This window comes from Monomorium pharaonis, chromosome 3 (genome assembly GCF_013373865.1).
Source record: "Monomorium pharaonis isolate MP-MQ-018 chromosome 3, ASM1337386v2, whole genome shotgun sequence".
Lineage (NCBI taxonomy): Eukaryota > Metazoa > Arthropoda > Insecta > Hymenoptera > Formicidae > Monomorium > Monomorium pharaonis.
The window spans coordinates 723,922-745,964 of record NC_050469.1 but is presented as its reverse complement, the minus strand read 5'-3'; the positions used below and the strand labels follow the sequence as shown (position 1 = coordinate 745,964).

The 22,043-nt window shown below is 38.3% G+C and overlaps 5 protein-coding genes across 7 annotated transcripts; 2 read left to right on the top strand and 3 right to left on the bottom strand.

The window, feature by feature from the left end:
• The first annotated feature begins 1,296 nt into the window (after positions 1-1,296).
• On the top strand, positions 1,297-4,045 carry LOC105835822 (sodium-dependent phosphate transporter 1-B). Its single transcript, XM_012679404.3, has 5 exons — positions 1,297-1,795; positions 1,922-2,128; positions 2,218-2,428; positions 2,618-3,267; positions 3,711-4,045. Exons 1-5 carry the CDS (start codon positions 1,592-1,594, stop codon positions 3,939-3,941), a joined length of 1,503 nt encoding a protein of 500 aa, XP_012534858.1. The 5' UTR covers positions 1,297-1,591; the 3' UTR covers positions 3,942-4,045.
• A 622-nt stretch (positions 4,046-4,667) lies between these two features.
• On the top strand, positions 4,668-8,259 carry LOC105835807 (EF-hand domain-containing protein 1). Its single transcript, XM_036284619.1, is given in 6 exon segments — positions 4,668-4,715; positions 4,816-5,030; positions 5,721-6,043; positions 6,515-6,966; positions 7,342-8,034; positions 8,036-8,259. Coding segments are annotated over 6 exon segments (1,830 nt in total). The 3' UTR covers positions 8,135-8,259.
• Positions 8,260-8,669: 410 nt separating this feature from the next.
• Positions 8,670-13,472, bottom strand: LOC105835813 (YTH domain-containing family protein 3). Of its 3 annotated transcripts, none has more exons than XM_036284924.1 (4): positions 12,685-13,472; positions 12,376-12,403; positions 9,808-11,735; positions 8,670-9,685 (listed from the first exon to the last, which is right to left on the bottom strand). In XM_036284924.1, the coding sequence occupies exons 1-4, from the start codon at positions 12,718-12,720 to the stop codon at positions 9,644-9,646; spliced, it is 2,034 nt and encodes a 677-aa protein (XP_036140817.1). In that variant the 5' UTR covers positions 12,721-13,472; the 3' UTR covers positions 8,670-9,643. The 3 variants fall into 3 exon arrangements, with proteins under 3 accessions (XP_036140817.1, XP_036140818.1, XP_036140819.1); XM_036284925.1 differs by having other exon boundaries at positions 13,332-13,471; XM_036284926.1 differs by having other exon boundaries at positions 13,384-13,449.
• Positions 13,473-14,872: 1,400 nt separating this feature from the next.
• On the bottom strand, positions 14,873-17,046 carry LOC105828149 (transport and Golgi organization protein 11). Its single transcript, XM_012666364.2, has 5 exons — positions 16,967-17,046; positions 16,200-16,427; positions 15,999-16,093; positions 15,776-15,924; positions 14,873-15,694 (listed from the first exon to the last, which is right to left on the bottom strand). The coding sequence occupies exons 2-5, from the start codon at positions 16,414-16,416 to the stop codon at positions 15,487-15,489; spliced, it is 669 nt and encodes a 222-aa protein (XP_012521818.1). The 5' UTR covers positions 16,417-16,427; positions 16,967-17,046; the 3' UTR covers positions 14,873-15,486.
• LOC114255308 lies at positions 16,813-21,022 on the bottom strand. Its single transcript, XM_036284618.1, has 4 exons — positions 18,801-21,022; positions 18,486-18,594; positions 17,020-17,121; positions 16,813-16,842 (listed from the first exon to the last, which is right to left on the bottom strand). The coding sequence occupies exons 1-4, from the start codon at positions 19,013-19,015 to the stop codon at positions 16,813-16,815; spliced, it is 456 nt and encodes a 151-aa protein (XP_036140511.1). The 5' UTR covers positions 19,016-21,022.
• Positions 21,023-22,043: the final 1,021 nt, after the last annotated feature.

Genomic DNA, 22,043 nt, shown 5'->3' with positions numbered 1-22,043 from the left:
AAGCAATTTTTTTATTTTATACCTATGTTTTGAGATTTTTTAATAGATATTTTAACAATCTAATCTATTAAAAGATACGGAATGTGTGATTATTAAACAAAAATGTGTCAATACTATTTAAAATTATAATATTAAGAGAATTGATTTTTATAAAAAAGTTTAATTATCGGAAAACTTTATTTTTTAATGAAAGAAAATTTTGGCGGTTAAAAATAACGAATAAATTTAATTATCGAATAATTTTTATTATCGAAAGTATTAAATCTTATATATCAGATTACATATATATTTTGCGCTCACAAGAAATATGTCAGGATTGTAATGGAATTGCTAATGGAATAGTCGTGAGGAAGTGTATTTCAATAAACTTACATATTTTTTAATTTATAGACAACCTTTAATTAAGTTCCCTGCATAAAATGTCTTATTCAAAAATAGTGTTTTGCATACACAAGATTTCATTGTGAATTCTGCTTTGCAAAAATCTCGGATTGGATCGTGGCCAATACGTTTCAGTGCGATATTGAGAATAGAACCATGAAATTTTGTCTGTCTCTGAATCCGATAACAATTAGCAGAAGAAGAAGTAAATCTTTTTTAATGCAAAGATTCGCATTTATTTAAATGCTTCTTATTGCGATTGAATGCAAAGAAGTCAGAAGATATTTAGAAGATATTCAATTGAATATCTTTTGAATATCTTCTGAATTCTTCTGAATTCTGCTTTATAAAAAAATGTCAATATTTTTTAATTCTTTTCAATCCGACATTTTATGCAGGGTTGCTCGTTTTAATTTTTTATATTTATCTATTGCTAATGGAATAATTTTATAACATCTACAATGTGTCTGTCACATCTGAAATAGTTGATGAAATTGTTTTGTGTGATTTGCAGATGTGGGAAATACAGCGACCGGCGTATTTCCACACGAGGAAAACGCTGATAGAGGAACATCAGGAAGACACGAAGATCGCACGTCATAATCTCGATCCGAGGAAGAGCACAACGATCGTTGTGAGAATAGTCAGCCAGTAACCTTCCTCGTTTCTTCGAGGTATATTAGCTCGAACACAGTTGTGCTTCGATCACATACGAACGTCTGATTAAATCATCACGATGTTAGATAAATCAGGTGCTGCGCCAAAATACTACCTCTGCTACATGTACAAAATTACTGAAGAATTGATCGTATTAGGACTACAATGAAAAGATATAGATACATTATTATATTATAAAAGAATTTTATATATATATATATATATATATATATATATATACACATTCATCCAAGTATATATAAAAAGGATATATATTCTGATGGATAAGCGTTTACACACAGTATTGATATAACGTTCTGTATCAGAAAAAGACTCTTCCTTGCTACGAGGTCCTTATAAGTCGATTGACATAATTTGTTATGGATGCGTTTAGAGAGAAAAGACGGAAGAACACGATAATTTATGCCTATCAATTTTTTTGACGAATGCGCACGTGTAGTAGAAGGATAATCGCATAGAGGCATAATACACGCAACAAGACAAACGCATCGAAAGCTCAAGCAGAATAGATTTAAGTTTAGAAGCGAGAACAATGAGTATACCATACGATGAGAGCTTAATCTGGATAGTGGTGGTCGGCTTTATAGTAGCGTTTGTTCTGGCATTCGGCATCGGCGCCAACGATGTCGCCAATAGCTTTGGGACGAGCGTCGGCGCCGGGGTGCTCACGATATTCCAAGCCTGTGCCCTGGCGACCGTCTTCGAGATCGCCGGTGCTGTTCTGATAGGATACAAGGCAGGTATCGAGAGACAAAAGCTAGTTGTCGTAATTTTTGTATTTATTTTATAAAGGAGCGATAGAAATAAGACTTTAACGTCAGAAAATTGTTCTCACTCGCGATGATTTATCTTTCCGCTGCAGGTCTCCGACACAATGCGAAAGGGTATACTGGACGTCTCGTTGTACGAGGGCCACGAGAAGGAGTTGATGATAGGGGCGTTGTCCAGTCTAGCCGGGTCCGGTGTCTGGCTACTACTGGCTACCGCTTTACGACTTCCAATTTCTGGTACGCATTCCATAGTTGGTGCTACAGTTGGATTTTCGCTCGTGTGCCGAGGTACCGCCGGGGTTAGTAGCACCACGACGCGTTGCGATTACGTTACACAGTGTAACTCGTGAATATAGTAATTTAATTTTAAGACGTGTCGATATTGTAGGTAAGATGGCTAGCTCTTATTAATATAGCAGCATCTTGGTTTGCCAGCCCCATACTTAGTGGGATCGTGTCCGCCAGTATCTTTTGGCTTTTGAGGAAATCCATGCTCCAGTCTAATAAACCATTCGAGAAAGGTCTTCATATTCTCCCCATAGTTTACGGTCTGACCGTTGCTGTCAATATAATGTCAATTGTGCTTGACGGACCTAAACGTAAGTACTTAGAAAAAATTAAGTATGTCTTCTCCCAAAATTTAAAGTCATGTATTTTCAAGAAAGCAAAACAAAAAATATATTGTGAAGAAATAATATCTACGTGCAGTATACAAACGCACATTCTTTATTATTTATTTTGAATTTTTTCCTTCTTCCAATTCAAGACATTTGTTTTTAATTTGTTAGTACTAGCGATGGACAAGATGCCGTGGTGGGTTAGCTTGATAGCCGCGCTGTTGGCGGGCAAATTTGCCGCGGTGATCGTGTACGTTTACGTAGTGCCACGGCAAAGAGCGAGAATACTGTTAGCATCGAACGGCAGCGACGAAAAGGCAGCTGCAACGACGGCGACGCACTTTGGCCAAGAGAACGAGACGACGGCGTTGTCGGTGATTTCGGAGGTTCCCTGCGGCAGCAGTAATGGTAACGCGAAGGCTGATTTGGCACCCAAGTTGCGCGGTAACACTAGCGAGAGCCCGTTACTGATGACCGCCCAGGTCGCGGAAGCAGAGAACGCGCAGATGGACGGGATAGTAGACGACGAGGAACAGCCGGAAGTATCGAGGCTGTTTGCTTTTCTCCAAGTACTTACTGCGGCGTTTGGTAGCTTTGCGCACGGCGGCAACGATGTCAGTAACGCGATCGGCCCGCTGATCGCTCTCTGGGCGGTATACGCGGAGGGCTCGGCCCGACAGGAGGCCGAAACACCTATACTTATCCTGCTATACGGCGGCCTAGGTATTTCTACGGGATTATGGGTGTGGGGACGCAGGGTTATACGGACCGTGGGACAGGACCTGGCGCGCATTACTCCCACCACCGGATTCACCATAGAGGTAAATACGCGTGGTACGCTTCGAGGCTCGTCGGAGTTAATTCTTTCGGCCCTTGATTTTTGTTACACAAAAGGATTATATGATCGTATTAAATGCCACATCATATATAAGGATAAATTGATAATATAACTATAACAATAATAAAAACTAATGTCCATTACACGTAACACGTCATGAGATTCATTTTTTTTCTCTATTTGAAGTTATGTTATAAGTTGCGTCTTGCGTGTGCGATAAAATGCCCATGTAACGAACATAGGCCTAAAGAGCTTAATAATATTCTTCTTTATTCCTCCGCTACACATATATTCAGAGAGACAATTAACAGACAAGGTCAATTTCCTATCTGCTTTCATAGAGCCTTTCTCTTTGTTCATTATGAATTTGCTATGTATTATTTATCTCGTTGTAATGTTAAACCGACATGAAATTTTTGTTTGCAGGTGGGTGCCGCGGTGACGGTTCTGTTGGCAAGTAAAGTTGGTCTACCTGTGTCAACGACGCACTGTAAAGTTGGGTCGGTGGTGTGCGTGGGATGGGCCTCGCGTGGCGGCGAAGGAGTGTCGTGGAAGCTATTTCGGAATATCGCGTTTGCGTGGCTGATTACCGTACCGATGGCCGGCTGCTTGTCCGCCGGTTGCATGGCCATTTTCCGCGAGATAATTAGTTTGTGATTTTTTGCAGTCGCATACGACCGAGGCGCTTTAGACACAAAAAGAAAACCATCCAAATGCAGCTGTTGTCAATAAATTCTGAACAAATAAATGGTCGAACAGAATTACTTTTGTCCACTTCTTTGCGCACCTTCTTTCAAGCTCGCTTAAAGAGATGCTGGACTGCTCCTCAAACTTGATCGAAAACGAAACAATTTTTTTTCATATTACTCTTATGTAGAACGCCTACGCTCAATCTGAAAAAGTAGTATTGTTCCTAAATGTTTGTTTCACTTGGGCCGAGGCTTGATTTGTGCGTACAAGGTCTAAAATTTTTACATCAGACACATTTTGTTACGAGTTGACGCCGACAATTTTTTAATTTTTTGTCGTTTTTCCTACAAAATCGTTTCGGTTCGGCTTTGTTATCAGCTATACTTTAATTCTGGAGGATTTTTAATTCTGTAAATGCAATTAAAAGATTAGTGAGAAATACAATTATCGATAAAACAAAAATCTGTCTATATGATACAGGAAGAAGAGGGGGGGGGAGGTTCGATTGTACAACGGAGGATTTTGGTTAAATCGATAGGCAGTTGCGTTGTTATAGAGATACGTTTAAACAGAATCTTAAGATCAGCGAGCGAGCGAGCGTCTGTCGTGCGACGCGACAGCGAACACGTCAGTGTTTCGGCCGAAGTCATTTTTTATTTTGATGTGATATTTCATATATTTATTATCATCGGTATGGCAACTTTGCCCCTTTTACCAGGATACACTTTTCGAGATATTACTGTAAGTGTTTCAAATAATTGTAATTAAGTTTTCTCTTTATTTTTATGTCATCGAGTAAATTAATTATGATTGGAAGAATTGTGTGGGTTATTGATTTAATATTTCGAGGGATATAGTTTTCCAAATTGGTGCTTTAATAGCTAATGAGGACGTATTGAACTTCTCGTCATTTCGTAAGGTCAAGGATTACAAATTGCCGCACAAGCTCGACATTTTAAATGGCTTTCCCGTGGTACGCGATACTAATTACGGCATTGGAAGGAGACCAACGGACGCGGTATCCGTTCGATACACCAAGGGCCCAGATCCTGTGGAGTGAGTAACTGCCTGTTCAAAAGCCATATCGTATTGATATTAATTATACTACTCTATAAAACAATAATAAATGTATAAAACTAATTAAAATGATTATTGAAAAAAGTAATTAGAAGAATTACTTTACAATTTTGAAGTTGATCTATCGAATTCGTATGTAAAATCACGTTGTATCACAACCATTAATTTTTTAATTTATCATGTGACAGTTATAATATTTATAAATTTAATAAATTTATTTTTAAAAGTTGATAAATATTATATGTGTGTGTGTGTGTGTGTGTGTATTTGAATAACTTTAAAAATGTACAGACAAACAACATGACCTGTAGTGCAATTCTGTAACTCGTTAAGAGGTATCGGTATCGTTACACGGTTGTTACGCAGATCTTTTATAATTTTATATAGTAAAAGAGCTGCGCAACGACAGTATAACGATACGGACACCTCTTAATGAGTTACAGAATCGCGGCCCTGGTTGTCTCATATATATATATATATATATTATATTAAAATATCAATTGTCATTATATTAACTATTATCATTTTGTTATCTTAATTGTTGCATATTATCAACATAATTTATGTGTTAAATAATGAGAACGGTATGTTTAAATATTATTGTGTTAATATTTTACCGCTATTAATTATCTGGCTGTATTTAATTTTTATTGTTATTAACACACACAGATATGATATACGATCAATTTACGGCCGGATACCTTGCTACACGTATCGGCAATTTGTACCACATTACGCACTACTCGCGCAAAAATGCCTTCGCTTCAAAGCCTTCTTCCGCCAAGGAGTCTTCAACTCTCCAGACGAACATTATCGCGTTCGCCATGTAGACATTATCTACTATTTGGAAGACGACACGCTTTGCGTAATAGAGCCCGTGGTAAAGAATGCTGGTTTCCAGCAAGGCAAGTTGGTGAGACGCAATAAGATTCCAAAAAATGCCAAAGGGGACCTGTTCATCTGGAAGGATTTCAATGTTGGAATTGATATTTGTACGTTTCTGACGGTTAATGGTCATATTTCTCTTTTTTTTCTTCTATATAAATTTCTTAGTTAAAAAAAAATTTAACTATATTTCAGGATCTTTTAAACGTGTCCAAATAAATGATTATGTTTAGAAATAAAAAAAATGTCAAATAACAATTTTTTTATCAAAATATAAAAATACACACAATATTTTCACGCATGATGTATATTCCTTGATCAGGTCTAAAGAAATTTTAAGACTGTGTGTGTGTGTGTGTGTGTGTGTAAACATATATGTATATGCATACAAATTGAAAATATTGAAAAATATACGCTATTAAATTTTAATTATTAAAATATAAATGTAAATTTTGACGTAACATATATGTGTACATTTATATATTTTAATATATAAATATTTTAATAATAGTGGAATTTTTCTCAGGCGGCAACTTTGATGTAAAACGATTCTTAATTAAATCGAGTATTTCTCGTAGGCATATATGGCGTGGTTTATCATATCGTCAATTGTGACTCGTTCACCAGAGAGTTTCTAACGAGTCAAGGCATCGACGTTGGTGAAAAGGAGAATCTTCCTGCGGATCCTTATACGGAGCAGCGCGACGTCAAGTTTAGGCCACCGATGGGAGTCACACGAGTGATGAGTGACGATCCTAGGCGACGCTTCCTAGAATACGATCGTATGGTGCTGTCGTTTGATGCTACCTGGAACGGTGATCGCTATCGAGTGATGTATTTCTTGATGGACGACACCGTGGCGATTCGCGAAATTCACGAGCTCAACGATGGGAAGGATCCCGTTACGATGCTGCTAAAGCGAACGCGTGTGCCCAAGAACTGGCAGAATCTACCGTCTTGGTACCCGAACATCTACATGGAATACGGAGATCCCGAGATCGTGGAATACTACACGCCACGAGATTTTAAAGTAAGACTATTTCTCTATCTTTTTTCAATTCACCTTGTGCTACTTTGTTGTAGATTAAATAGAATTTAAGCACAGTGGATCATAAAAATCTCTCTACAGTCTTTTTCATGTCATTTGATTATGTAGAATGCAATCGCAAACAGTGTTAGACTAAAGAAGAGAATCGAACAAAGATCCACGAATCAAAAAAACACGTTTTTTTTTTACATCTCCAGGTAATACTGATATCACAGCGTAAATATGATAATATCCAAGAATTTTAATAGAATTTTTCGGCACAATAAAATTAAATAAATTCAATTAAACATACGCTTACACGTTTTTTAAAGCAAATGAAGGCGAATTCTTAAAATCTCGTTATTACTTTGTCTCAAGGTAGGCGAAACGGTTCTCTTATTCGGACGACGTTTCCTGCTGCACGATTGCGATGCTTTCACACGCAAATATTACTCCGACATGCTGGGTACATCGCAGCCAGATGCGATTCCAATTCCCACGAGTGTGGAAAAATCAACACTGAAGTACGAGATACCACCACACATAAAGATCGGCAGCCCCGAAGATACGTATGCTAGCTGTTTATCGTTTTTACCGAAGCCATCAAAGAAAAACACCATTCGTCATTTGGTAAATTTCCCGAAGAAGTTGCGCTACTCTGCGCGAATGGAGGCGGTGCACCCGGAGGACGAGGGTCGCAACTTTGTGCTGGAATACAGCCTGAGTGACGGTACTATTCAAATCAACGAAATTGAAAAGCGTAATTCTGGTCGGCGCGAGGGTTGCTTCTTATCCTCCAGGTTGATTCCGAAGCCTTGCACGGGAACGGACGATCCGAAGTACTATACGCCCCAGGATTTCTTCATTGACGCGCGCATCAATGCGTTCAATCATCGTTTCATCATTACGGGCGCTGATCTATTTGTGTATCGTTATGTCGAGGCGAATCGCGACAAATTCTGCCAGGAAGTCCGGGAAAATCTGCGCAATTATATTCTACAACAGGGCATGCTACAGGACGACGTAGACATTGAAGCTAAAAAGATGCAAGAAATAGAAGATGAACAGAAGAATTCTTCCGGATAATATAATCACAAAAAACATCGAAGATAATATTAATGCAGGCAAATGCATCGACACGACTAATCATAAAGACCTGACAACGGCTTAATTAATTAACGCACGAATCAATTTAACGGCGTTTTCAATACCAATCCCTCAATCGATTCAAACCTGTGAGGTTAGTTTTCTAATAAATTTTACAAGCAATTCTTTTTTTGTCCTTATTAAAAAAAATAGCACTGCCTTATATGCAGAGTAATCTGAATAATATTGACAAAAGTTTGTTTCCTTAAAACAAATTTAGAATTGATTTCTCTTTGATCAAAAGCAAAAAGTAAAACGATGAATTATTAATAATTTTAAAGTGTCATATAAAATTAAATAAAACATGTATGAAAAAATTTAACATTTTTTTATTTCATATAAATTTTTATAAAATCCACTTTAAATATCAATGGATTTTAAAAAAGAAAAATAATATTAAAAAAGAACCTGTACTCAACTTGCATCGTTAGAGAAAAATCGTTCAATTATTGATCAAAGAACATGAAATCATTTATATTATTCAGTATCACTCACAATATAATGCTGCCATCTAGTTGCAGAGAATGTTTATCATCTAATGAAGAAACAGAGAATAGAGATGCATTTAACAATAGGAATATCTCATGAAATGTCATCAAATGATACAATAATAATGATCGTCATCGTGTACATTACAGTAGATTAATTGTAATAGGTATTATTTCACTTCTCGTTATATTATCCTCAACTCATTTCTCTGTAGTCCACGAATAATATAATAATAGATGATATATTCGCAATACAGATATAGAATACGCGCTAAAATAAACGTCAATATAATTTTCTGTATAATTCATTTTGTGAAGCATGATGGTTATAATACAACTGAGAACGTTGTAACAAGCCCCTGCACCTTATTAACAATTAAGGGGGAATTCGGCCCTTCTGTCGAGCTGCAGGCACCAGATTGAATGTGTTCATTGGTATTTAAAACGATATCTAACCAATCCAAATGACACTTGTTTATAATGTTCTCGTATAGATTTTTTCCATTTTCAACAAAAGTTTAAGCATTTTACAAGGATTAGTCCACATATTACAGTTTCTTAATTTTCTTTTTCTTCTATATCGCGTTTTTTTTCGCTCTCTTCCCCCTTCCCTCCATCTTCCTCTCTCTTCCTGTCTCTTGTCCTGTTTTATGATTTGTACGTTTTAAGAAACACCTTTCGATGAATAGCACGCAACACCACACTATATATATACTTAATAATCGAGTTTAATCAAACATCCTTCTCGGAAGCTAGGGTATTATCCTTTTCTTCTGCTCCTCCTTTTCCTCTTCCTCAAAAGTTGCGATTACATATTATTTTACGATGTCGATACGCGATGCTAGTGTTATCTGATTATCGGATTAATCATTATTTCAACGAAAGAACATCGCGGCCGAGGCCACCAACGAATCACAGGAAATTAGAAGAAGCCCATCGTAAATCCAGGAAAGCAAAGGTAAGTGGTAGGACGTGATTATTAGTCGTAGCGTGCTTCCTTTACATCGATTACTCTCGTTAACGGCATTACTCTGCAATATCGAGCGCTACTGGCGCGAATTTCCTCTACCACCACGACCACCACGCTCCTGCAACAAAACAATCCGTAATTTTCATTAAACAACTGCAAGCATAAAGCAAGAATAATGTAATCCTGTTCGGGGATTAATTTAGTGGAGATGGGGAGTAAAATTCGACGGATATATCCTACCTTGCGCTGATGCAGATGAGACTGGTGACTGTGCTGATGGTGATCTCTGGACATGTCCGGAGCATGTCCCCTATTCCTGTGATTGGAGGAAGAATGGTGATGCTGTATGGTATTGCTTGGAGTCTTGCGCTGATCCTCCTCGGCCTGCCGGCGCTCGTAATGCCCAAAGTCGTCGAAGATGCTCGTGGAGTGACGATAGGTATGCAGAATACGCAGTACCGTGACACCTTTCGCGTGCGGAACCTCTTGTGCGTCTCGCGAGTTGGTCACCGGCTTGTTCTCATTGTTCTCGAGTTTAATGTGTCGTAATTGCACATTAGGAACATCCTTCACGTATATCCAACGGACGCGAAACTGACCCTTCCACTTGTCCTGAGACCAGACACTACTGTTGCACTGATAGTCAACAGGGGAGACCATCTGCGCCATGCCGCAGAAATGACCGGATCCGTTGACCGAGAAGAAAAGATAAAGAGGCGCGCCCTCGCGACTCGCTTCCCGGTAAGCCTGATCCAGCCGTTTATTACCGTGCTCCGTGCTACACCAGATCTCATACTTGATCGACCGATGAATGTCATCTTCCGAGTAGGACTTGATGACGAAAAACCTCGCGCCAGGTGCAGTCTGATCAAAATCAACGGGATTGTAGTCGTTCTTCACTTTCAGTTCGTCAAGGACTGGATGCGACGGGTTGCTCTGGATGAGTTGTTGTTGCTGTTGTTGATGCTGTTGTATCTGTTGATGCTGTTGCTGTTGTTGATGGTGGTGCTGTTGATGCGACTGTTGATGTTGAAGCTGATGCTGATGCTGATGCTGATGCTGATGCTGATGCTGATGCTGCTGCGACTGCGGCGGCGGCATATGGATTTGCGTCTGTGACTGTGACTGCGAAATGGCTGACGTCGTCGTCGTCGTTGCTACCGCTGTCGCGGACGACTGCCTGTTCCAACACGGCTGTGGGGGTTGCTGGTGCTGGTGCTGTTGGTGATGGTGGTGATGATGGTGTTGGTGGTGGTGATGGTGCTGCGGCTGCTGCTGCTGCTGCTGCTGTTGTTGCTGCTGCTGCTGCGGTCGTTGCTGCCTCTGGACGGGCGGCTGTGGCGGCGGAATAGGCGGCTGCACCTGCGGCGGTGGAGGCGCCGTAGGCGGCGGCGGTGCGGAAGACTTGCCCTCGCCCCACGTCCCGATATCCATGTTGTGCTTACCTGGTACGATAGGCGGCGGCGGCATCCCCGCTTTCTTTTTCATTCCTTGCGTGGAGGAGAGTGGCGGCACCGGTTTCGCCGGCTGGCTCGCCACGCTCGCCCACGTTATCTTTCTCGGTTCCTTCGGCTCTGGTTTGACCTGCTGCGCCGTAGTTTGCTGCGGATGCTGCTGATCTTGCCGTGGTAACTCGCTGCTGCTGCTGCCACCACTGATCGACATACCCTGCACACCCTGCTCGATGGCTTTGATCTCACCGCCGGTGCCGCTCGCCGTCGGATTAGCATAGCTTTCGTTACCGCGCGGCGGCTGATAGTAGTCCTCATACTTGGTTCTCCTCGGCGTGCCCCACGTACTAAAGTCGCCGTTACCGTGGAAGTAATTGAACGGCGGCTGGCCGAACGCGTTGAACCCACCGCCAGCTGCCGACGCCGAGAACATGCCGTCCATGCCGTACGCATCGTGACTTATTTGACCACCGTAACCGGAGAGAAAGGCGACCGGATCGGTGCCGTTCGACCAAGTGCCATCGCCGGCGCCAAACGTCTGATAGGGGAACGAGGTGCCGGCGTAGTACTGGCTATACGGATCACCGGTGCCGATTGGATAACTTGAGTGATGCTGAGCATTGTTGCCACCCCGCCACGAATCGAAACCAGTGTCCTCGCCAGCGGCATGCTCCGTTTGCTGTTGCTGCTGCTGGTGTTCCTTAGGACCATTGCTCACTGTCCGAAACAGAACTGTATTTATTCAGTGTTCAAAAGGGCGTATATATACGTAGGCGATTAGGCACAAGATTTAGTGCATAAAACAACAGCCAAGTTATCGCTCGTCCCTCAAAGAGATTGTTAATGTTTTCAAAAGATGTTTCCCAAAGTAAATATAAACTCTTTCTCTCGCATTGTAGATACTAAAGATCAGTGAGTACGACAAGTGCTAATTAACAGCTTTTTATTTTTACCTTACATTATGGAGTTACATTATTAGGATAGTAAATTAACAAAAGAGACTAGCGTTTGATATAACTGGATAGTTTACAGTCACACAAGTCAACAGATTTAAAGTCAAGTCTAATGCTAGGGGGATCAACATTGTCAGTATTCTACAGATTCAGATCTTATCTTTATACAACTCATTTAAATCTTTCAGCTTTATTCTGGAGGTTTTTCCGTCGGCTCAAATTTCTTCATTATGTAAAAAACAAGATCAATTTCTTCGATCGTCCGAACGAGAGTATTATCCTCCAGTAAAAGAGTTCAGTCTTGCCTGCTTTGATCAAACGTGCGCTCCTTCTACAAGTGAATCTAGAGTCGTCGAGTGTAAGAGGAAGGTCGTCAAGTTGGCGGGGTTTGACGGAGTACTCACCTTGATTACCGGCTTGTCCTTTCATCCGCTGCATGCCGTTGCATGAAAAAACATACAAAATTTAGACAAGTGCCAGCCCTCGGCAGCGGGTAAAACTGTGGCAGGGGGAGGCACGAGAAAGGGAAGTGGTATGTGTCAGTTATCTGCCGCGGTAACGGCAACGGCACAGCGACAGCGACACCGACACCGACACCGGCAACGGCAACGGCAACGGCAACGACGCGGCACGGCACGGCGCGGTGCGACGCGGCGCGACGCGGCGCGACGCGACGCGACGCGGCGCGTAGCGCGTCAACGCAACACACTGACCTGGTTTGAGATAGCGCCTGCCAATCCGCTTGACATAACCTGCGACTCGCGCGGCTGCCTCGCGTGTCGTCGTCGTCGTCGTCGTCGTCGTCGTCGTCGTCGTCGTCAGCGGCGGCGGCGGCGGCGGCGGACGTCGAACGACGGCGGCGGCGGCGGCGGCGGTAGCGATGGCGATGGTGACCGTATCAGAGAGGACGAGCTTGGGACGTTCTTAGGATAGAGAGATAGAGAGATAGAGAGATAGAGAGAGAAAGAGAGAAAGAGTAGGCGGCGGTCGAGTCAAAGGTGCTGGAACCGGCTACTAAGACGATCACGACGAGCGCGATTACATTCACCGCGCGATCATCCGGCTTTTTTTCTTCTCGGCCTGCACAACACTCGAGCGCTGATTCGCTCTTCTTCGCGACGACGGCTTGCTACTCGAGCTACTCGCACACCCCCGACTCCTCTTGCGCGCGTATGTTTTCCGCTCTCTACCACTCTCGATCGTAGATTCCTCGGAGTCGCGCGCGCGCGCGCGCGTTTGCCCGACGTGGCCGTAGTCGAGCGCGAACCAAACGTGAACAGACCAAGCTTGTGACCGCGCACCAAATGTCCCCGGTCCGCTCGGGAGTCTCTCGCCGACGAAGCAGTTCGTCGATACCTACGTTGGTCCTCGCGTATCCTCACGGCCGCTGCACTTACGGCACCACGACTCACCGCGAACGACCCAAGTCACCGATGGATTCTTCGACTTCGCGAGCAACAACTACGTGACGTGCACTGACCTCCCGTGCCATTCGCGCCAACCCTCTTTTGACCGAATGTCCCTAGGCCCAGAATTCTCTCTCGCGACGATGCGCGAACTGCGCGCGAAAAATAATGTCTTCTTTTAGAATTATTCAGGATAGATTTCCTTACGTCTCTTTTTTTATCTATTTAGATATTTTAGTTTTTAAGATTATCTTAAGTACTTGGATCGGTATTCATAGTTGATTCTTATTTTAAGCAAGACGAATCAAGATGCTTATACGGCTTTGTGATTGAAAATCGACTATGTATATCAGCCTGAATATTGGCTTTTAAATTTTATATTTGTTTTATTTCAAATACGAAAATAATAATGTTTATATCTAGACCGAATATGGAGTATCCTGAGCAACTTAATTATAATGTCAAATGGTAACGATGTAATGGAAGAAAAGGTGCATTATTATGAAATTTGTTAATCATATTTTAATAACATGATTCATTGAAAAGGCAAATCTACACAATTTAATACAAGGACAAAACTAAATAAGCCATTTTTAATATAACCTGTGAAATATTATTAGAAATCAAAATATAGTAATATTATTGCAATATCACATTGCAATTCTAAAGGCTGAATTTTATTATTATTACAATGTTATTAATAAATATTGCAACATTTCTTAAATTTTATATTTTTGCAATATTGCAATCTTGTAATGAAATATTTCTTTCATTGTTATGCTGTATGACATTAACATAACAAATTTAGTCTTGTAAATAAATCGTAACACATACAATGAAAGAGAATTTATAATAAAACTTGAAAAATTGCAAAGTTTTGATTTTTTTACGTAGACGCAAAAAATTGCAAATTTTGAAAGTTTTTGAAACCTTAAATCTGTTGAGATTTTAAATTGCAAAAAATTTAATTTAAAAAAATTTTTAGAGTCTTAGAAAAATGTTATGTAGGTATAATGATATAATTTTGAAATTTTTCAAGTTTTATTATCATAAAATCCTTTTTGCTTTTTTTCCTTTTATTTTATCTTTCCTTCAAGTTTGAAAATTTGAATATTGGAAAATTATAAATCACCAATCACAGCAAAAATGTCACACCTAACAAGGCATTTTGATTCTTTTTTAGATTTTTAACATAAATGTAGAACTTTTTTATATTATAAAATAATATAAAATAATATGATAAAAATAAGGTTTTTAAAATATGTATATTACACACATATTTATTACAATTTTCGAAAGTAATTACCTATAAGTAATCTAAACGACAAAAAATATATGAAGTACAAAAATAAAGTTAAATATAATTTGTCACAAAAAGGGTTTTCATATTAACTCATAATACTTTGTAAGATACAGATCACTCCTTGGTTACACAATTTTTTATAATATATATATATATATATATATATATATATATATATGTAACGTTATAAAATTTTAATAATAATAACTTTATTGATCTTTATTAGTCACAATATATGATCAGATAAGATTACAATTCTAACTGCTATGGCCACAAAGAGAAAACAATTGCTAAGGAACAAATACTACTCGAATTAATGTAACAACAAACAGTTTGTGATATCACACAAAAAATCTTTTTCAAGATTGTCATTAAATCTGAGAAAGAAAATCGAGGTACTCAACTCGATGACTATCATTTGATCTATTCATATGTGAAAATTAACCCAGTTTATTCATTTCCCGAATGCTGTATATATACATTAATAACATATACATATTGTCAAATCTAAGAGTACATATATGTCTTTTAAAGTTAAGAGAGAGATTTACTTTTAATACAATAAGATTGTTACATTTGTAATCTGTCCTTCTTCAATCGTATGATATAGAAACACTCTCACATAGGTATGCTCTTGTGTCTGCATTGTCCTTTACCTTCGATGGTTAATTGTACGAGGCTGTGATAAAAAGTCTTTGGTTATACTTTCTTACAGCAAGAGCGGCTCGAGATGCTGGTTTAACATTTTTCGTTTTAAAGAAATAAATATCTCTGGTATCTCTTTCTCCCTTTTTGATTAACTTGTTTCAGTTTCTAGTTATCCAGGAGAAAGCTTTTAAAATAAAGTACGCAATAGTCGCGATATAGAGAAGCTTGTCTCTCTGCTGGCGATGTAGCATATCTAATTCGAGTGCCATCACTCTCCGATTTAATTTACCTACTTGGCGGCGCAAATGTTGAACTTCTTCACTGGGTGGCAGAGACACGTCAAGAGCATTAAAGGGTGTTTGTTCTCTGTACAAAAGTATAGTACCAGATAAGAAATAAAATATTTCGCAAAATATTCTATTGTAGTAAATGCAGAGAGTTCTATACCTGACTTGTCTTGTTATTTGTGTTTCTGCATTATATGTTTTAGGAACTACATCCATTGATTTTACAACTTCATTGTGATGTTCAAGAGGATCATCTTCGTCCACTGCTGGGAAGTAGTGATTGTCTAAAGTCAAAATTCTCGGAGGTGTCTGTCGAGAACAAATATTTAATGACAAATTCTAACAAAAAACTATTCATCTATAATTTTTTTTTTACATGTTACCTGTACTCTAACTATAGCAGGCTCAGTGCGCATTACAGCATTCTCTAAAACAATCTCTGGTGGGGGTGCCTTGGTGCCAACATGTTGCTCTTGTCCTGCAACAAATAAATTTTCATAGACTACCATGGAAAACAGCAACTTAGTAAAGTTTGTTTCTATAATAAATATAAAATATTTCAGTCATTTAAAGTAAAGTCTTACCAACAACAAGAATCCTATCTGGCACATGCATTTCAAGTTTCTCCATACCAGGTATTTGATTCCATGTAGCTCTGTTTGTGATAGTAATTTCCTCGTTTGGATAATCTCCATTTACGCGAATGCTTTTAGGAACTTGCATCCGCGTGTTAATGTCCATAGACTCATAAAAGTTATCTATTTCTCCATTAAAATGGGATGGACTGTGCGTCTTTGACATTATAGCTGAAACTGCATTTTCATTGAAGGCAATTGGTGCATAAAACTCAAGTGCAATATGTTACAAAAAACAAAAGAATTGTCACTTTAATAATGATGCAACTAAAACTTTTATCAAAAAACAGGACAATTTATAAGTCAATACAATGTATAAAACGATGAACTGTAATATGTGATGACAATGTGAAGGTCAACTGTTCTTACTGACATTCTAACACAGTCATCTTTATCTCAATTTACAAAAGGATAGCGCTCTTGTTAAATAAATTACTTAAATGCAACAAAGCAATATTTCCTTATTAGTAATGCATCACACACAGACACAATCAGCGTTTCAGGTAGCGTTTTTTCCTTGATATTTTTTATCATTTATCTGTAGGAAATGTCAGATGTACGGTTAGAAGTTCGAGTACAGAGACTCGGATCGCTGCGAAATCATCCGGAATTACGTTATGATCCGCAAAACAGATCATGAATGAATGTAAATTGTTAGCGATCAACCGACGAACGCTGTTATGCGAGCATTTCACCGTACAGAAAAGAATATTTACCCTCTTTTAAAACGTAGTTCGTATATAGACTAATGTAGACATAAAACCTTTACCTGCTTTGGAAATTCTCTGAAGTTCGTTACGAATTTGACTGAAGTTTGAACATGGAGCACGACTCCAACAGAGTGGTGCACCACTCTGGCTCTGTCGATAACCTAGCGTCGATGAAACAAACTTGTATGAATAGGCGCGAAAAACAAGCGGCATTAAAATTTCATATCAAATTTTGTATTGCTGAATTTATAATTACGTCAAGATAAATTATTGATCATAAATTAGTGATGTAACTACATTGAAAACAAGAGAGAAAGAAAAACAATCAATACGTTTACATAATGTCGTTTATTATAATTAAATCGCGTATACAAAATCATTTTAAGTCAAATCATTTTTTTACTTATTCGTTTATTTTTACTGATCTGTAATATTCTCTGCAGTTTAAAAAAATCTTGTTAATTGATAATGAAAATAATTCGATACTTGACATTGATTAATTACTGTACTAATAATCGATCTATAATCTATAATCAACTACCGATATGGTCCCTCCTGTTATTATTTACTCTTTAGAAAAACATATATTGTGTGGAAGCATTGGATGCAGCATCACAATATTTTGTTACATTTTTTTAGAGATACATGAATATTTCAACATTTAAGTATTACTTATACATATAATAAATACATAAATATTCTGTGACAAAAAAGAATTGCTTAAAATAAGATTGCATTTCATGTAATACTGATGACAAAAAATGTAACAGTAAAAATAGAATATAATCAACAAATAATAATAATAATAGTATTAACAATCTAGATTTTAAGTTAACTAATTTGAAAAATAAATTTGATGACTTTCTCCTGCATCTATAACAATCGTTTACATAATATAGTCTATAGAAATATGATTGATACAGATGCAAAAAATTAAGGTTCCCAATTTAATGTCGTAATTATTCTGTAATGATTTCAAAGGAACATCACGAAGCAATTAATTATTGCATGAAACAAATAAAATCATCGATATAAATTGAACAAAATATAATGCATACATTTATTATATAAATCTGCAATAAATTTAATCAAACTTGTAGTGTAATTTCTGCTTCAAGATTTTTTATTCATATAAACAATTGAGCTAAGCTGTTTTTTTCATTTGTACTTTTTCTTCTGTTACGTATAAAAAAATATTCCAACAATTATACCACCAAGAATAACACCTGCTATTGTCCTTGAGTGAAAAGACATTAACAGTAAACAGAAAAATCCTTGTTCAATCAGAGATAAACAATCTGAGAAATTCTTTCTAAATTTTGACAAAAGGCTCCTCTCTAAGAATTCTTCACAGGTTCTCTGTTTTACAAAATTTTCACACTTAGGTACAGATTGTCCTGATGAATCATGGTTCTACGAAATAATGTAACATTTGTTTCACAGATAAATCAAAAATTACAAATTGATATGATCCTAATAAGATTTTAGAACCAAACAATATAATCTTGCAAAATTAATTGTGTACCTTAGCAAAAATTTGTCCGTTGCTCGAGTGACTCAAACGATGCATATATGATGTGAGTGGTCTGCGAGGTTTCGGCTGATATGGAATGAAGTAAATGGAATGCTTATATCTGCAAACGCATTGGAGAGATTGTCATCATGTGATGTAGTATAGTGTTAGTATGGTGCGCGGAACAGACGAAAAGGATTAAGTCAATTGCTCAACTACGCAAGATTAATCCACGTAATGCAAATTTTTTCTTTTTTTTTCACACCCTGTTATCATTTGTCGTTCAATAAGATTATTTCGGGGAGTGCTATAACGGAGCAATGATACCTCGAATAAAATACTCTGTTCTCCATTCTACGAGATGAGAAGCTCTTTATTTTTTTTTTATCGATAAACGAGGTCTCGTCAAAGGTATTCAGTTCCCCGCGAACAGCCATTCCGTAAATTTTCAAACTGCGATGCAGTGATGCAATATTCCCGATATCAGAGGCACTAGAGACTAGAACTAGAGAGAGAAGAATACATGTGTGCTTTCCAGCCATAGAGCTTATACTTATGAAGACTAGAACTAGAGCACTAAAAAAGTAGGTATTCTCACATCCGCCATTTTTCTTCAAACTAGCAAGTAACTAGCATAATGTTTTACATATATAATAATCGCAATAACCTTTACAGTCTCAAGATCATAAATATCGTGTCTTCGTGTGCTTTCCAGCAAGACACAGTGTAACACAGTGTCCACTAGTGTGAGCGAGACACACTGACATGTTCTTTCTCACACTAATGGACACTGTGTTACACTGTGTCTTGCTGGAAAGCACACTTCGTTTCATTGTCGCTTAAAGTTTGGTGTTTCCAAAGATTATTGACGTATATATATACAAACATACCTAATTTTTCATGCTAGTTAGAAGAAAAATGGCGGACGTGAGAATACTCACCACAGTTTAGCTATAACCAGTTACGACAGTCAGCGAAATTCTTCGTATAATATTTTACGACGCATGCGTCAACTGTACTATCTAAAATATGGCGGACATGGCGAGCCACGCGGTACGAAGCTATGAGCTAGACATGTGATAATTGCGTGTTAGAGGTTATATTGTGTGAATAATTTTTCAGTGATATTAAGCGATATTAATTAGGTATTATTTTGAAAAGATTATTAATGAAGATCATCTTCAGTGTTTTTTTCAATATCATTTATTTTGAAATAAATTATAATAATGAGTAAAGTTAGTAAAGGTGGATTTTCCTGTGTCATGTGTAAAAACATATCTGGACGAAACGCAGGAATAAAATTTTTTTGTTTTCCAAAAAATCCATTTATATATTATTGTTTAACCTCATTTCAAAATTTAACTTTTTTTAACTTTTTCTGTAATTTTTTTTATTTATTCACTTATCTCTTTAATAACAATTTGACACGAATCATAAGAAATATTTTTACTATCTTTTTTTGTTTTATATCTTCGAATAACGCGCTTTCTTACAATCCAAAACATGGCGGATGGTCACGTGACTAGGTAACATAAACATCAAAGGTTCCGACTGTACTGTCGCAACTGGTTATAGCTAAACTGTGTACTCACTTTTATAGTGCCTTACTAGAACCAGGGGCTCGATTCTTGAATTCATTCGCAAGAAAACGTATGCGCAAATACCCGCTTTAACAGAAAAGTTGCAAGTTTATTGGTTAAAAGCCATACGATAGCCAATAAATTTTCAACTTTTCTGTAAGAACAGAATTTGCGAATACGTTTCTCTTGCAAATGAATTCAAGAATCGAGCCCCAGGAGACCGATCTCTGTGGTTTTGAGTAAAGACCTATACTACTAGTTTACACCGAGCACTTGGTACGCGTATCAAATAGTAAATAACTAGTGAATGTGTTTAATCATTGGCTGATCAGCTTAAATTCACTACTTGATACGCGTATCAAGTGCTCGGTGTAAACTAGTAGATTATCAAAGATGCGCCAATGGCCCCCCACCATGACTGCTATCCACCATCTTGGGTACGTTCGGGGAGACACTATTAACGCTAACGCTATCTGAATTGTTCGTGGAGCCAATAGCGCGATAGTGATAGTTAAAGACCTATAGGACGGGATTCATAGACCGATCTTAAGCTCAAGCATTGTCTTAAGTCTAGCTTCGAGCCGACTTAAGACTTACTTAACCAATGAAATAACAGCATTGACGTCTCAAGATCGTGCTTAAACTGGAACTTGAATAAGATTCGACTACGAATTCCGGCCATAATCAAAGATGCTCTAATGGCCCCCCACCATGACTGCTATCCACCATCTTGTACCCATACGGAGACTGGATAGGGGCTGGGGCCGGGGGCTGGGGTCTGGGGCTGGGGTATGGAGTAGTGGAGATAGTAAACAATGCGAATCTGCTCCAAGTTGTAGCAGTCATATAACAGATGCAAATTTAATTTTTCTTGTTCTTCCTGAGTGTATCGTCAAAATATAGTGACCCTCGAGAGTGCAGAGATTGAATTACCTTATAATTTCTGACACATATTCTTTTAACCTATACTGCTCAACACAGAGCACTCTTCCCTCTTCCTCGCCCAGCGTGGGTACGCAATGGTGGATAAATCATGTGACTCAAGTGACCAATCAAAATTGTGTTCGCCATTGGCGAATCTTTAGGTCTGTTCGCGTCACATGCCCCAACATGCTCCTATTCACCCCAACGCGCTCCAATACGTTGATTCCGATGACGCCAACCTATTAGAATGCGTTGGAGTGAGTAGGAGCATGTCGGAGCATGGCGACGCGAACAAACCATTTGATTATGGCTGCGGTCCACTTGACGTTACAAATGCTTCGAAGCGTTTGATTGACCAATCAAAACAAAGATTTTTACGAATTGACCAATCAAAGAATGTTTCGAAACATTTGTAGCGTCAAGTGGACCGTAGCTTATAGGTCTTTAAGGGTCTGTTTGCGTCACATGCTCCAACATGCTCCTATTTACCCCAACGCACTCCAATACGTTGATTCCGATGACGCCAACCTATTAGAATGCGTTGGAGTGAATAGGAGCATGTCGGAGCATGACGACGCGAACAAACTATAAGAGAAAACGAACGCAGCGTTGGAAATTCTCAATACTACCAACTTAACTTTTTCTTCCAGCACCAGCAAAAACTCTTTTCGAACGCACCCACAGACTTCTATAATATACTAAACTGCTAACCTTGATTCCCTAGGCGTACCAGTATATAATGTACATGTTGTACATGACTGAATAACCGATCGGAATGTGTCATCTACTATATATGTACATTGTTCGTCAAGTGGAATGTATATGTACATATATATATGCCAATAAATGTCACATATAGTTGCTACGAGTAATTTGTTGACATTTTTAAAATGTTTATATATATATATATATTTAAAGAATGATACTTAATAATACTAATAAATATCATTAATATTAGGTTATTTTATACAAAAATGCTCTTAAAATGAGGTTATATCATTTGTCCTTTAGTTTTAATACTTAAACGAAAAGAAATGTATACCGCTTTTTTATATATATTTGGGCA

Bases quoted from the DNA above. Each gene is read 5' to 3' on its own strand.
- LOC105835822 (XM_012679404.3), top strand. From the start codon at position 1,592: ATGAGTATACCATACGATGAGAGCTTAATCTGGATAGTGGTGGTCGGC. The intron at 1,796-1,921 runs GCAGGTATCGAG...TTTCCGCTGCAG, and splicing joins CTGTTCTGATAGGATACAAG to GTCTCCGACACAATGCGAAA. The intron at 2,129-2,217 runs GTTAGTAGCACC...TCGATATTGTAG, and splicing joins TGTGCCGAGGTACCGCCGGG to GTAAGATGGCTAGCTCTTAT.
- LOC105828149 (XM_012666364.2), bottom strand. From the start codon at position 16,416: ATGTCAAAGACGCACAGTCCATCCCATTTTAATGGAGAAATAGATAAC. The intron at 16,094-16,199 runs GTAAGACTTTAC...TATTTGTTGCAG, and splicing joins AGATAGGATTCTTGTTGTTG to GACAAGAGCAACATGTTGGC. The intron at 15,695-15,775 runs GTATAGAACTCT...ACTTTTGTACAG, and splicing joins CAAATAACAAGACAAGTCAG to AGAACAAACACCCTTTAATG.
- LOC105835813 (XM_036284924.1), bottom strand. From the start codon at position 12,720: ATGTCAAGCGGATTGGCAGGCGCTATCTCAAACCAG. The intron at 12,404-12,684 runs GTCAGTGTGTTG...AACGGCATGCAG, and splicing joins CAGGCGCTATCTCAAACCAG to CGGATGAAAGGACAAGCCGG. The intron at 11,736-12,375 runs GTGAGTACTCCG...TGTTTCGGACAG, and splicing joins AGGACAAGCCGGTAATCAAG to TGAGCAATGGTCCTAAGGAA.
- LOC114255308 (XM_036284618.1), bottom strand. From the start codon at position 19,015: ATGGCTGGAAAGCACACATGTATTCTTCTCTCTCTAGTTCTAGTCTCT. The intron at 17,122-18,485 runs GTACACAATTAA...CATCGACGCTAG, and splicing joins ACGGACAAATTTTTGCTAAG to GTTATCGACAGAGCCAGAGT. The intron at 16,843-17,019 runs GTAAAGGTTTTA...ATGATTTCGCAG, and splicing joins TCAGAGAATTTCCAAAGCAG to CGATCCGAGTCTCTGTACTC.